The sequence below is a fragment of the Dipodascopsis tothii genome (assembly GCF_038497935.1).
Source record: "Dipodascopsis tothii strain CBS 759.85 unplaced genomic scaffold V1510scaffold_1, whole genome shotgun sequence".
NCBI classification, from domain to species: Eukaryota; Fungi; Ascomycota; class Lipomycetes; order Lipomycetales; family Lipomycetaceae; genus Neoaidaea; species Neoaidaea tothii.
In genome coordinates, this window is record NW_027117985.1 from 262,438 (window position 1) to 275,883 (window position 13,446).

The 13,446-nt window shown below is 67.5% G+C and overlaps 4 protein-coding genes across 4 annotated transcripts; 1 reads left to right on the forward strand and 3 right to left on the reverse strand.

Annotated features, from left to right (window-relative positions):
* The first annotated feature begins 500 nt into the window (after nucleotides 1-500).
* V1510DRAFT_1765 (TAFII55 protein conserved region-domain-containing protein) lies at nucleotides 501-2,627 on the forward strand. The gene has a single exon (XM_066930396.1). The coding sequence runs from the start codon at nucleotides 613-615 to the stop codon at nucleotides 2,167-2,169; it is 1,557 nt and encodes a 518-aa protein (XP_066791720.1). The 5' UTR covers nucleotides 501-612; the 3' UTR covers nucleotides 2,170-2,627.
* V1510DRAFT_409029 (Glutamate/Leucine/Phenylalanine/Valine dehydrogenase-domain-containing protein) lies at nucleotides 2,173-5,978 on the reverse strand. The gene is made up of 4 exons (XM_066932512.1): nucleotides 5,580-5,978; nucleotides 5,487-5,548; nucleotides 5,429-5,456; nucleotides 2,173-5,117 (listed from the first exon to the last, which is right to left on the reverse strand). Exons 1-4 carry the CDS (start codon nucleotides 5,767-5,769, stop codon nucleotides 2,248-2,250), a joined length of 3,150 nt encoding a protein of 1,049 aa, XP_066791721.1. The 5' UTR covers nucleotides 5,770-5,978; the 3' UTR covers nucleotides 2,173-2,247.
* Nucleotides 5,979-7,986: 2,008 nt separating this feature from the next.
* Nucleotides 7,987-10,596, reverse strand: V1510DRAFT_409033 (COG4 transport protein-domain-containing protein). Its single transcript, XM_066932513.1, has one exon. The coding sequence runs from the start codon at nucleotides 10,476-10,478 to the stop codon at nucleotides 8,046-8,048; it is 2,433 nt and encodes an 810-aa protein (XP_066791722.1). The 5' UTR covers nucleotides 10,479-10,596; the 3' UTR covers nucleotides 7,987-8,045.
* Nucleotides 10,597-11,191: 595 nt separating this feature from the next.
* On the reverse strand, nucleotides 11,192-12,479 carry V1510DRAFT_427726 (uncharacterized protein; the record flags this gene model as incomplete). Its single annotated transcript, XM_066935225.1, has 3 exons — nucleotides 11,867-12,479; nucleotides 11,457-11,833; nucleotides 11,192-11,363 (listed from the first exon to the last, which is right to left on the reverse strand). Exons 1-3 carry the CDS (start codon nucleotides 12,197-12,199, stop codon nucleotides 11,192-11,194), a joined length of 882 nt encoding a protein of 293 aa, XP_066791723.1. The 5' UTR covers nucleotides 12,200-12,479.
* Between the last annotated feature and the right edge of the window lie 967 nt (nucleotides 12,480-13,446).

Consider the following 13,446-nt stretch of genomic DNA (forward strand, 5'->3'; position numbering starts at 1 on the left):
GGCGGCGTGGGGGTCTTCGTATTCCGCCCCCCCCGCCGGGGGCGCCCCCCGGCCCCCCCCCCCCGCGGGCGGCGCCCCGGGGGCCGCCCCCCCCGCGCCCGCGCCCCCGGCGGCGACTCCGTCGAGGGTAGCTGCCCTGCGGGCAGGGTCTACGAGGATGTGCGGTCGCGAGCCGCACGGCGTGCGGCATATAGCCGCACGGAGCCGGTAAATGTGCTGGCCCGGCTCGAGTCTGCCCGCAGGGCAGCCACCCTCGACGGAGTCGCCGCCGGAGGCTCGCCGGCCGCGGCGTCGCCGCTTCGCAGGAGCCACGGGGCGTGGTGCGCGTGGGACGTTGCGCCGCACGCTGTGCGGCGCAGAGCCTAACCACCAAAATTAAAAAATTGTGACGCCCGCGCGTCACTACAGATCGCACCAAACATCCAGATCGAACGGCGCAGCGCAGGCAGCAGCGTCGATCCCATCGGCAGAGCATAGCGCGGAGCAGAGCAGAGGCCGATCAGGGTCAGGCACAGGCGGTCAGGCGACAGCGCCAGACGAGGGTAGCAGAGCGCAGCAAAGCGCAGCGGCAGCAGCGGCACTCGCGGCCATCGACATCGAGCAGCCATCACAATGATCAGGCTCAAGCTGACGTCCAAGAGCAGCAGTCCCAAGGCCGAGTCTGCCGGCGAGGGCGAGGCCACGCCCAAAGGCAAGGGCGGCGATGAGGGCGGCAAGGCCAAGCGGCAGACACGCAAGCCCAAAAAGCGCGGGGCCAAGGCAGACACGTACGAGGAGGAGGACGAACGGTCGATCACGGTGACGCCGCGGATCTCGATCAAGCCGCCGCCGGCGCCGGTGGTGACGCTCAAGGCCGGCGCGCCCAAGAAGCACGGGCTGCCGCGGATCCGGGTCAAGCCGGTGCGGCAGCCCGGGCAGGGCTACGACTCGGAGGCGCCGGACCGCGAGGACGACCCGCTGATCGAGGAGGGCGTGATCGTGCGGTTCGAGATGGAGAGCTTCCGCGGGAGCGAGACGTGGGAGGAGCGCAGCGCGGACCTGGAGACGATGCGCAAGGCGGTGGAGGAGGGCGCGATGGGCGACGTCGTGATCAAGTTCAAGGACGGGCGCAGGGCGATGGTGGGCATCCAGGACCGGGCGTACTACGCGATGCTGGTGGACCTGCCGTGCATCATCGAGGCGCAGAAGACGCTGGACCGCAAGAACATCTTCAAGGTGGCCGACATCTGCCAGATGCTGCTGGTGGTGGAGAAGATCGGGGGCGAGGGCGACGTGGCCGGGTTCGAGTCGCCGACGCTGGCGCGGGTGCTGCCGAACCTGAAGCCGGCGGCGCCGGCGGCGGAGCCGGTGCGGCAGAACCCGCACGAGCAGGCGGCGCGGGGCAAGGACATGTACGCGTACCCCCACGGGATCACGCCGCCGATGAAGTTCGTGCGCCAGCGGCGGTTCCGGCGGCGGATCTACAAGGTGCCGGAGCCGGCGGCGCCGAAGCCCAAGTCGGGCGTGATCCTCAAGTTCACCAAGCCCAAGAAGAAGAAGGCCGAGGACGAGCCCCGGGCCGGCAAGGACGACGAGGACGAGGACGACGGCGGCAGCGAGGACGGCGACCGGCCGGACCGGTCGCCGGCGCGCGCGCCGGACGACGAGAGCACGGGCGGGGACCAGGCGACGCGCGAGGCGTCGCAGGCGCTGAGCGACGCCGACTACAACATGCTCAAGCCGTACAGCCGGATGGGCACGGAGGACGCGCAGGCCGAGGAGGACGAGGCCGAGGACGGCGAGGACGGCGAGGACGGCGAGGGCGACGAGGGCCTCTTCGGCGAGGAGGACGACGACGAGGAGGACGACGACGACGACGACGACGACGACGACGACGACGACGACGACACCAAGAAGAAGGGCATGGACGAGGAGGAGCTCGAGGCGATGCACCACGAGCAGCTCCTGCGCGAGGAGATCTCCGAGCTCGAGGTCACGATCCGCAGCAAGGAGAAGGACGCCGAGAACGCCAACAACCCGATCCTGCGCAACCGGTTCCTCGAGGTCGTCAAGAAGCTCCGGCAGGAGCTCGACATCAAGAAGTCGGAGCTGTCGCGCGCCGGCGCCGGCGACGACGACGACGAGGCCGGCGGCGACGTCGACGACGACGACGACGACGACGACGAGTAGGGCTAGCGTAACATATGTATTTTTGCGTCTCTTCAGTCTCTCGCGCCGTCTGCCTCAGACGGGCGTGGGCCTACAGGCCTAGTGCGTGCGCTGCTTGTTGGTCATGAACTCGAAGAACGCGAACTGGCCGGGCTCGGCGCCGAACTCGTACACGAAGCGGCCGGCGAGGTACGAGCCGAAGATGGACTTCATGTACGCCAGCGGCACGCGCTCGATGATGGTCGCCAGGCCGAGCTTGTCCAGCAGCAGCTTCGGCAGGGCCTCGGCCAGGATGGCGTTGCGGAACGTCTCGTCGTCCCACAGGTTCGAGTTCTGGAGCTCCTCGGTGAGCGAGGTGATGGCGTTCGAGAGGTCGTCCGACAGGATCGAGCGCGGCTTGCCGGTCTTGGCGTGCTCGCGCCAGATGGCCTCGAACTCGAGCCGCGCGTTGTTCTTGATGATGGTCTGCACCTGCTTGACGTACGCCTTGTAGAACTCGGGCAGGTCGCCGGACTCGGACACGCACATGTTGGCGAAGAACTCGGCGTCGTCGAAGGCGAGCGAGGCCAGGACCTCGAGCGACGACGACGTGACGCCGCCCTTGTTGGCGCTGGCGTCCTTGAAGATGATGCAGCCCGCGTGCTCGAGCTTGAGCTTGGCCTCCTGCGTCAGGAACAGGTTGGCGCCCTCGACGATGTACGCGGACGTGGCGTTGCCGTCGCGCGTGATGAGCTGCGACACGTTGTTGATGTTGATGGCCTCGGGCCGGCCGCCGCACGGCACAAACAGGTCCGCGCCCACGTTCTTGAGGTGGAACAGGTTGCGGAACGTGGTGCCGTTGGACACGGTCTCGCCCGACGGCAGCTGCACGTCCTTCTCGTCGACCAGCACGCGGTAGCCGCGCGGGCCCAGCCTGGCCAGGTCGAACTCGGCGATCATGGCGCGCTTGCCGGCCAGCCGCACCAGCTCGGCGCGGTCCAGGCCCTCGGGGTCGGCCAGCACGCCCGAGCCGTCCACGATGGCCACGTACTTCTCGTGCGACAGCAGGATCTCGTTCGAGCCCAGGTCGCCGTCCGGCCCGCCCGTCTGGATCTTGGTCACCGCGCGCTCGTCCACGCCGAGCTTGCGGTAGATGCCGAGCACGAACTCGCGCACCGACAGCGACGTCATGCCGTACACGTCGTGCGGGATCCCGCCCAGCTGCGGGCTCTTGCCCGTGAAGAACGACTTCCACCACGGCGCGCCCCGCGACTTGGCGTGCAGCGTCGCCCAGTCCACCAGCCCGGCCGTGTTCTCGTCCGGGCCCATGAACACGATCTCCTCCTTCTTGTACAGGTCCACGATCGGGCTCTTGATCCCCGGCGTCTGCCCCGGCAGGACCAGGTCCAGGATCGAGTCGATGTACTTCTGGAACGCGACCGTCTCCTTGTCCTGGTGGCCGTAGTCCAGCAGCACCACGCCCTTGGACCCGCCCTCGGGAATGTCCTTGTTCTTGCGCTGCTGCGTGCTGGCCAGGTTGTAGTTCTCGTCAAACAGCGTGCGCGCGTTGAGGTTGTACACCTCCTCGTTGCGGCTCTTGACGATGCGGATGCCGCCGCGGGCGATGTCGCGGAACCGCAGGTGGAAGCCGCGGAACTCCTGGCCGACGACGAGGAACATGCCGTACAGCGGCTGGGGGTACTCGAGCTCGGGCAGGAAGCCGGGGTCGAGCCGGAAGCTCAGGGCGACCTTGGTCGGCGTGTAGAAGTTGGTCTTGAGCACGTGCTTGTTGAAGAGGTGGAACGCGTCCATGACGATCACGTGGTGGTCGTTGGCCGCCGACCGCCGCACCATCGCGTGCAGCTCCTCGTCGTTCTTGACGTGGCCCGACTTGATCCGCTGGTACGACAGCGTCGGCAGGAAGTAGTCGCCCTCGCCGACCGACTGCACGTAGTGCGTGTTGGCGAACGACAGGTAGAACGACTGCACGAGCTCGATCTGGGACGAGATGATGTCGCAGATGTACTCGCGCGTGAACGTCTCCTGGCGCAGCCGGCGCTTGATCTTGTTGAGCACCTCCTGGTGGGCCGAGTTGGACGTGTCGAGGATCTCGAGCAGCGACGAGTACTCGGTGCCGAGCCGGTTGAGGAAGTGCGTGACGAAGATGGTCACGCAGTGCGCGTAGACGGCCTCCTGCAGCGAGATCTCGCCGCGCGCGAAGCGCTCCTGGTAGATGTTCTTGGGCAGGCAGTAGAGCAGCGAGGCCTCCTTGATGACCTGGTGGATCGAGTGCTCGATGGGGGGGCACGTCTTGCCGACGACGCCGGACGGCCGCAGATAGACGCACAGCACCGAGATCCCGTTCGAGAACTGCTCGACGTACTTGCGGGTCGACGTCAGGCCGTAGTAGTGGTACAGGTCGCTGAACGCCGAGAAGAAGTTGGACGCCGAGCCCTGGCGGTACGCGATCACCACCCGGCGCTCGTCCGTGCCCTCGACCTCGAGCATCTCGATGACCGGGCCGGCGCGCTGGACGGCCTCGTCGATGAGGTCCTGGTAGATGGCCTTGGTGTTGTCCGAGGCCTTCTCGAGGAAGAGCTTGTCGGCGATGACGTCCATGCGGGTCTCGTCGCTGTCGGGGCTGGGGTCCGAGAAGTCGCACTGGTAGACAAAGTAGCACCGGAACTGCTGGCTCTCGTCCGAGTCGGCGTTGGACTTGACCATCGAGCGGAACGTCTCGACGCGGTACGCGCGGGCGGGGCTGGACCCATTGAGGTACTTGTCGTCGATGCGGGCCTCGTACTGGGGGCCGCTGAGGTTGGCCGCGCCGGGGACCGACGTGTCGATGTAGACGGCGTGGTCGTCGCCCTCGCGGTCGAGACGGATCTCGAGCTTCTTGTCGTCGCGGGTGTAGGCGGCGACCTTGGCGCCGTAGATCGAGAGGATCTGCTTGGCGATGTTCTGGACGGACTCGGTCGCGAAGTAGAGGTCTGCGGTCAGCTGGGTCCGGGGGGAGGACGGGGCGCCGCTGACAGCTGCAGGCCGCTGCACGTCGCTGCACGCCGCTGCACGCCGAGGGCCCGCGCGCCCGCGCGCCGCCGGATGTCCCGCCTGGGCATCCGCGTCCGTGCGCGGGTTAGGGCGCGCTCCCACGGCGCCCACTTGCGGCCGTTGGTGAGGCGCAGGTGGCGCGCGCTAGCGCCATCCCGCACGGATCACCTGTGGCGCGGCTGAGACAGGATGGCAGCAGCCCCAAGGCCGACCGCACGCAGGGGCGCCCGCGCGCCGCGCAGGGGCTTACCGTCGATGCCCAGATCCGAGTAGAACCACTGCCGTCAGCGCGCTCAATCGGCACGTACCTTCGTCTCGGACTCAATCAGGTTGTCGGGGATGAATCCCTTGCCGTCGAGCTCGTCCATGACTGCCGTCAGCGCGGCCGCGGCCCCACGTACCCTCCTCCATCTGGGCGTCCTTGCCGACAAACGGCTTGGCCACGTAGAACGGCGTCGAGCCCTTGACGACCTTGGGGTGGTCCAGCGCGCTCAGCTGCTGGCCGCCCAGCGACAGGTGCGTCGACGACGCCGCCGGCGTGCCCACGGCGGACCGCGGCATCGGCGATATGGGGAACGTGGAAACAGGCATCAGGTCCTAGGTCTGGCAGGCACGGCTCTGCAGCAATTAGCAGGTCACGGCAGAAGGAGATCGGCGGATGCGAAGAAGAGATTGGTGGTAAAAGAGACGAGTCTTTCGGCCTGTTTAAATATATACGTGCTATCGGAGGACTGCTCAGCCGGGAGCGCCGCGAATTTATAGCGCGCCGCGCCGCGGCCGCTCCGCACACGACCCTGCCCGCGATCCTGATATTGGCCGCCGGCGCCGGCCGCGCGCCGCGCCCGCCAGCCGCAGATCCGCGGCTCGGCCCTGCGGGCGTTCGCGTCCGGCCGCGCGCGCCCGTGGCAGCAGGCCCGTGGCAGCAGGCCCGTGGCAGCAGGCCCGTGGCAGCGGGCCCGCCGCTGCGCGCCCGGTGCCGCCGCGCTGGCGCCTGCCGGGCGGTGGCCAGCGCCATGTGCTCCCGGGCGGTCGCATGGAGTTAGCGGGTACCACCAGAATAGACCCGGCCGCACGCCAGCTAGCCGGTCACAGCAGGTCACGCCGCTGCCGTGACTCAGTACCCTCGATGCGAATTAAGGTTTGAGTTTTTGCGTACCTTTAGATCGCCCGCGGTTGCCGCTGGAACAATCAAATGCAATAATCAAGACAGTTTAAACAATTACGGGCCAAGAAGGTCGAAGCGACCGCCCGGCTGGCCCAGGGTACGCCGCGCAGGCTAGTTGGGTGCGCCCGCGGGTGACCCGCGATTGTCCCAATTCGGGCCGGACGGGGCCGTAAACGGACCCGCGCGCGCCGGCTGTGCGGCTCGCGCGCCGGCCGGCGCCCGGCGCGAGCCCGGCGCGCGCGCCAGCGCCCGCAGCTCCGGCGGCCGGGTCTGCACCGCCGCGCGATCCGGCGCCGGCGGGCAGCAAACCGCGCACCGCGCGGTGGGCGTCCCGGCGGGCTCGAAACCGCGCGCGGGCGCCAGCGCTGGCGCCCGCGCTAGCCGCACGCACCCAATTCGGCACCACCATGTGTTCCGGGAGGTGGCGGCTGGGCGGCTGTGGCGGCTGCACCGCCGCCGCCGCCGCCTGTGCGGCGTGTGTGGCGTCGGGCGGCTGCCGGCGCGCGCGTCCAGCGGCTTGGGCCTGCGCCTGCCCAGTTCCCCCGGCGCCGCTGCCCGCCTGCCCGCCATTGGCTCCCCTTTCCACGCGCCCCTGCCCGCGGCCTCCGCGGCCGTCCCGCGCCCTTCCTGCGGCTGTTATCGGGCCTGCCGCCCGCCTTCCGCGGGCTACGGGCGGGCCCGGGACCGACGCGGTTAGTGCCCCGATCTGGACAAAGTCCCGTGCTCCGTAACCTAAACTTTGACGTCGTACTGTGTACCCACGCACCCTGTGTCACGGTACCGCGCTACGCCCGCGTGTACCCACCGCCCAAAGCTACGTACACCTTGGCGACGCGCTGCGTACTTTGCGTCGCCGTGGTACCTGTTACCGCGCGTCATGCTGCGCTATTATTAGACGCCGCAGGGGTTGCCTGCGCCGCCCGACGTGCGGCGCCCAATTCCCTCACCGCCGCCCTAGCGCTGCCGCGTAGGGCGCGCCCGTTGGGGCTTAGCCGCTCGGGACCGTCCCCCGAGGCCCCGCACAGACCGCGGACGTGGCGCTGTGGCGCCCGCCAGCACCTTACCCGGCGTGACTCACGGCCAGCCGCCGAGCCGCACGCCAGCGGCCCCGGCCGCCCGCCGCGCGCCCCGCGGCCGGCGCCGGTGCGCGGGGCTGTTCGGGGAACCGCGCGGGGCGGCCGGCCACGTGCGGCGCGGCATTTCTCATGATCGGCTGACATGACGTCGAAGCACGAGCTCGGGGCCTCGCCTCGCAGCGCCCGGCGCCGCCGGCAACGTCGCCAACGATGTCGCCAGCGGCATCGGCACCGTCGCTCGCGCGTGGCCTCGGCAGCCGCGCCAAGGTCATCACCGTGCGGGGCCCCTCACGCCATCGGGCCGCGGCCGGCCGCTGCCGGTCACGGCCCATCACGACCCGCCTCTGGCTGGGCCAGATCACGGCCAGATCACGAGCGATCACGTCGTGGGGCTCAGCGGCCCCTGACCGCCGGGCACGAGGCCCGTCACCTCCGCACCGCGGTGACAACAGCGCAGCGGCAGCCGCAAAGCTTAGCCGCAGCCGTGCCGGTCCCGCGCGACCCGACTGGGCGCCGGCTCGGCGCCGGCTGGGCGCCCCGGGCACCCACGCCGGCCACTTGGCCGTCCAAAGCGGAAATGTATATGCACTAGTTTACACGCGCTCACATGCGGCCACATGCGGGCTCTATTCGTCGACGCGGATCACGGCCGCGCGGCGGCGCTCCTCGGCCGTCAGCGCCCAGTCGATGCCCGCGCTCTCGAGGTCCGGATCGTCCATGCCGATGGCCATGACAAGCTGCGCCGCACGCGTGAATTTCTCACGCAGCGAGTACCACTTGCCCTGCGACACGTACGAGATGATGCCGGCAATGTCGCGCTCGAGTTGGATCGCGCCGAGCTCGTTGACCCGGCCAGACAGACTCCAGACGCGCTTCTCGAGCAGGTCCGAGAGCACCTCGGCCGTGGTCTGCAGCAGCTTGCCATAGTTGCGCTCGGTCAGGATGCGCTTGAGCGGCCGCATCACGCTGTCCCAGCCCATGACGAAGCGCACGCGCAGCAGATCCGACTGCTGGCCCCCGGCCGGGCCGTCCGCGCCGTCGTCGGGCTGCGGCAGGTAGTTGGCGTCCTTGAACGACTCGGTCAGGATGATCCGCAGCCGCGGCTTGACCACCTGCACAAAGATCACCTGGAACGAGTCGGCCAGGAGCTGGCCGACGCGGGCGTCGAACGAGGTCGCGAGGCCGCGCAGCGCCTCGGCCACGGCCTCGACGTCCTTCTCGAACGGGATCGCGCCGTTCTGGTCGGTCTCGACGGCATCGCGCAGTAGCGTCTGCACCAACCGGTCGACGTACTCGGTACCCACGCTCAGGTTGTTCATCAGCACCAGAAAACCGTCGACCTTGTTGTCCGGCGGTAGGCCGCCGGTCGTCGTCGGCTTCGGGTACGTCTCGTCGCGCATCTTGCGCTGGACCATGCCGATGAAGTCCGACTCGAGCACGCGCCGGACGTTGGCGCACACGTTCTTGATCAACCGGACCTGGCCGGTCGAGATGGCGCGCTCGAGGATCGCGTTGAGCACGTACATGACGTCGTCGACCGCCGACGTGATAATCGGCGACTGCGGCGACGGCTCCGGTGGCAGGTTCTTCAGCCGCGGCGTCTCGTCCAGCTGGAACGCCTTCTCGACCGACCGCCGGAAGAAGAACGTGGCCATGGTCTCGAACGCCGGCGCGAGCCGGTCGTTGATCTTGTAGTAGAGCTTGCTGCCTTGGATCACCGACGGCAGCACGAGCGTGTCTTTGGCCGGCTTGGGCGCCACCAGCACCGGCACGATGGCCTGCGACGACGCCGTGTTGCTGCGCAGCCGCCGGGCGCCGCCGGGCGAGTCCGAGTTGGAAGACGCTCGCTCGTGTGCCAGGATCGGCCGCGAGGTCTCGACCGTGTCCACGGCAAGCTCGGTCGTCTCGGGCACGTCCGCCTGGTGCAGCTTCCACTTGACCGCCATGAATTTGCAGTACAGGCTCCAGCGAGACAGCATCAGCGCGTTCTCCGACAGCAGCTTGTCGACCTCCTGGACGTTGACGCCTTCGTCCTCGCGGCCGGTCGGGTTCCCGTTCGACGGGCTCATCGTCCGGGCCAGGCCCATGCCCGACGGCAGAAAGCTCTGGACGAGGAACCCGAACGCGTAGCTCTTGATGTCGGCCAGCTTGCGGCCCACGTTGCGGTCATCCATGTACGAGTCGATGATGATGCCACCCTGGGCGTCGGCCTCGAGCTGGATGCGTTCCATGACCCGGTTCATCTTGCCCTTGCCGTAGTACCGCTCGACGATGGGCGAGTGCTGGTTCACGATCGCCGCAATGTTCTCAAAGAGCCGGGACATGGCCATGCCAAAGAACAGCGGACCCTCGACCCGGTTCGACATGATGGCCCGGCTCTGGTCTGCGACCAGCGTGCACACGAACTTGGCGTAGCTGTCGAGGCCCTCCTTCTCCTTGCCGATCAGCGGAAACAGCTTGAAGAACCGCGTCAGCTTCTCGACGTCCTTGTCCTTGGCCGCGCTCTCAAACTCGCGCAGAAAGAGCGCGCCAAACGACTGCCGGGCGTTCGCCAGCGTCTCCTTCGGGCTATCCGGGTACTGTTCGCTCGGCACCATCAGCTCGGTGAATTCGCCGTTGATGACCTCTGCAGGCAGCTGATCGATCCGGTGAATGCTGTTGGCCACCGTCTCCCATTCGCGCACGTCCGCAGCCTCGTAAATGTTCTGGATGTTGCTACGCAGGTCCTGCGTCATCTCGACGTGCTTCGTCGCCGCCGCCACCCGCGACTGCTCCTTGTCCAGCTGCCGCACGTGCCGCGACAGCCGGCTGGCCACCGCCGACGCGTCCGATAGCATCGCCGTCAGCGCGCGCGTCGAGTTGTGGTGCGAGCTCAGCTGCGCCCGCAGGATGTCCAGCCGCTGCAGGTCGTGCACCAGCCGCGGATTGGTCTCCGAGACCAGCGACTGCAGCGACCGTGTCACCGCGGCCGAGTCCTGCCGGAGCGCCGTCAGGCTGGCCTCGATGTCCTCCACGGTCTGGCAGTCCTTGATGTCTTTGATCGGATTGTCAACGTCCATGGTGGACTGGCCAAGCGGTCTGGGGAGTCAGCACACAATTAGCCGAGGCGGATGCCGTGGTCCGGCCGCGAGGCTGGGTGCGGTCGCCTGCGACGTACTTACGCTCGTGCAATCTGGCGCCGACTGGGTTGCGGAAGCGGGCGGGCTGCGTGCGGTCGTCACGACAAACTCAATTGGTCACGTGAATATCACGTGACTAGTGAGCCGCACGTCCTGCGGCGCGGCACTAGCGTGCGGCTGTCTGCGCGCTAGTGCGGCTGGCTACACACGCGTCCAACGTTGAGGCAAGAATATATTGTAGTACATGTAATTGTCCGTTGTCAGCGTATATACAGTTACCCAAAAGAACCCTGAAGACATTGTATAAAGCAGCCTTAACACCACACAGACTCCGAACCGTAGCAAGATATCATAAGACGAAATTATATGTAGCAAGTAGCCGCGCGCGGCACAATATGGCAGTAAATGGCAATTAGATGGCAACTATATGGCAGTAAATGGCGTTAAATGGCAGATTGTGGTCGATGACCAAGATGGCGGTAGATGGCGGTAGATGGCGACAAGCGGTAAATAGCGGTAGATGGCGGTAAATAGCGGTAGATATGACGGTAAATAACTAGGTGGCAATAAATAGCGGTAAATAGCGGTAAATGGTAGTAGATGGCACGCGCGGTCGCCCGCGCGCGGAGCCGGCCGGCAGGCCGCCCAGCGTCTTAGCCAAAGACGCGTTGCTTGGCATAGTGCGGGTAGTCGAGCGTGTCCATGTGACGAAAGTAGTCGTCGTGGCCGTCCAGGTCGTGGTGGACGCGCGAGGCCGAGCGGAAGCTGCCCAGGCTTGACGACGTCCCCAGCGTGTCCGACGACGACGGTGAAGACGACGCCGTGCTGGGGGATCGCCCAGGGAACGCGTAGGCGGGCGGGGCCGCCGGACGCGTCATGTAGCGGGGCAGCTGTGGCCGGTGGGTATCAGGAAAATACTCGTGAAAAGGCGACTGCAGCGAAGCATATGGTGGTGTTCCGGACGGCGTGTTGGCCGACTTGGTGAGCCACTGGATGGGGAGGTCCCAGAGATTAAGTATGCGGTCGCCGGACGAGTCCGTCGCCGTGGTTCCGGCCGATCCAGGACGCTCCACGCGGGGGGCGCGTGCCGCCCCAAGCGAGATCGGCACGCGCGTCTTGCCCCGGTACAGCGTCTGCATGCGGCGGCGCGCTTCCGAGACTGAGTGTTCGAACGGCAGGCCGAGCGCCCGGGCGCGCTTGATCGACGCGCGGGCCACCTTGTTGGCCAACCCAAACGGGAGCGTGGAGCGCCCGAGCGGCGCCAGCGTCGGATTCGCCGTCAACGCGTCAAAGGTCTGGGGTCAGCACGGTCGCGCGTGGGTGCCTACTTTGCGCAGCAACGCGTCCTGGTCCGCGGTCCAGGGTGCCGCCGGGCCCCGCCGCCGGTCCTCGTCGTCGTCCGGCGCCAGCGGCGATAGCGGCGACAGCGCCGCGGCAGGCATGTGCAGCGTGGGCGTCAGGAAGCCGTGCGACGTCGCCGAGGCGGCCGCCGCGACTGCTGCAGCGGCCGCAGCGGTGGCCGAGACGCGGCGGAACGTCGGATAGCGCTCGTCGCGCATGAACATGCTCTCGGGCGAGAACACGTAGCTGGCCGACGGCTGGGGAAAGGCCGTGTGGGGCAGGACCAAGTCCGGGGGCCGCTGGAGTGGGCGTGGTCTCATGGTTCGCGTTCGGCTCGGGCCGGCTGGGCGGTACGTGTGCGGGGTCTCGGGGCCGTGTCGCTGGGGCGGTGGTTGCTTGAACACTGGCGCGTCGCCATCGGCTTTATAGCCGACGCCCGGGCCGGCCTGTGCGCCGGCATGTCGCGGCCTGCGCTCTGCCAGGGGCGATGTGACGAGATCGCGGCAAGGAGCCCCGCGCCGTGCATGTCACGTGATAAACGCGTCGACGCGTCCACCCATGCGGCGCCGCACAGACGCGGCGCAGGGCGCGGTTGGGCCGCGGCCACTTCGGCTGACCTGCCCGCATACCTGCAGCACGACCGCGGCAGCGGCAGGCGCAGCCTGTAGAGCACCGCACGCAATGGCGCGCTGATAGCCCTCGCTGGGAGGCTCCGGGGCCGGCATCGACGACTGTGTACCAGCGTCTCGCGCGGCAGCCGTCACCCAGTCACGTCGCGTCCGTTCCGTGACCGTCGGTTGCACAGCATTGAGGCCGTCGTAGTCATCGGCTCACAAAGCGGCTGCACAGCCTGCTCAATGGCCCTTTGTCTCATTGGGGTTCTGCCAATTTCAGGCCTGGCTCGCGGACGGTGGGAATTGCTGCCGGTATATACACGGATAGGATCTACGGCGGCTGCACAGGAGCCAAGGCGGAGTCGTCGACGGGACCGCGTTTGGCAGAATGTTTGGTAGAATGTTTGGTAGAATGTTTGATAGGGTGTTTGGTGGAGACGCGTCTCTGCAGATCGACGCGTCTGATAGGCTGGTTGGGGGAAAAATTGATGGACGGCTGAACTCCCTGCATCAATGCACCGCCGTACGGGCCTACCATTGGCCCAGCGCGGGCGACTGAACCCAATTGTCTCTCTGGGCGCCCGCTGACCGGTCCACAGCCCTGCTGCAGGATATGCAGGCAGGTCTTGATACAGGGACAAGGCAATTGCTCTGGCGGCCGTCATGACGGACGCATGGCGGGCGCACGGCCAACGCTGTTTCTCGCGCCAGACGTGTCTGCCTGCAGCGCTCTACGCGAGTTAGCGCCGCGCGCGCTGGTGATGGTGATGCTCGGCTGATGCTCGGCTTGCCGGCTGATGATCGGACCACGGACTGATCGGCTGCTTCATGCCAGCAAAAAGTCTGCTGATCGTCTTTCTAGCCGATCGGCGGGGGTCAACACGGTGCCCCGGCCGTGCCAGCGCACGCCCGGGACGGTCAGATAGGCAGAGCCGTTCCTGGGCCGGCCGCTG

Bases quoted from the DNA above. Each gene is read 5' to 3' on its own strand.
- V1510DRAFT_1765 (XM_066930396.1), top strand. From the start codon at position 613: ATGATCAGGCTCAAGCTGACGTCCAAGAGCAGCAGTCCCAAGGCCGAG.
- V1510DRAFT_409029 (XM_066932512.1), bottom strand. From the start codon at position 5,769: ATGCCTGTTTCCACGTTCCCCATATCGCCGATGCCGCGGTCCGCCGTG. The intron at 5,457-5,486 runs GTACGTGCCGAT...CGCTGACGGCAG, and splicing joins TGATTGAGTCCGAGACGAAG to TGGTTCTACTCGGATCTGGG. The intron at 5,118-5,428 runs GTAAGCCCCTGC...AGCTGACCGCAG, and splicing joins CTCGGATCTGGGCATCGACG to ACCTCTACTTCGCGACCGAG.
- V1510DRAFT_409033 (XM_066932513.1), bottom strand. From the start codon at position 10,478: ATGGACGTTGACAATCCGATCAAAGACATCAAGGACTGCCAGACCGTG.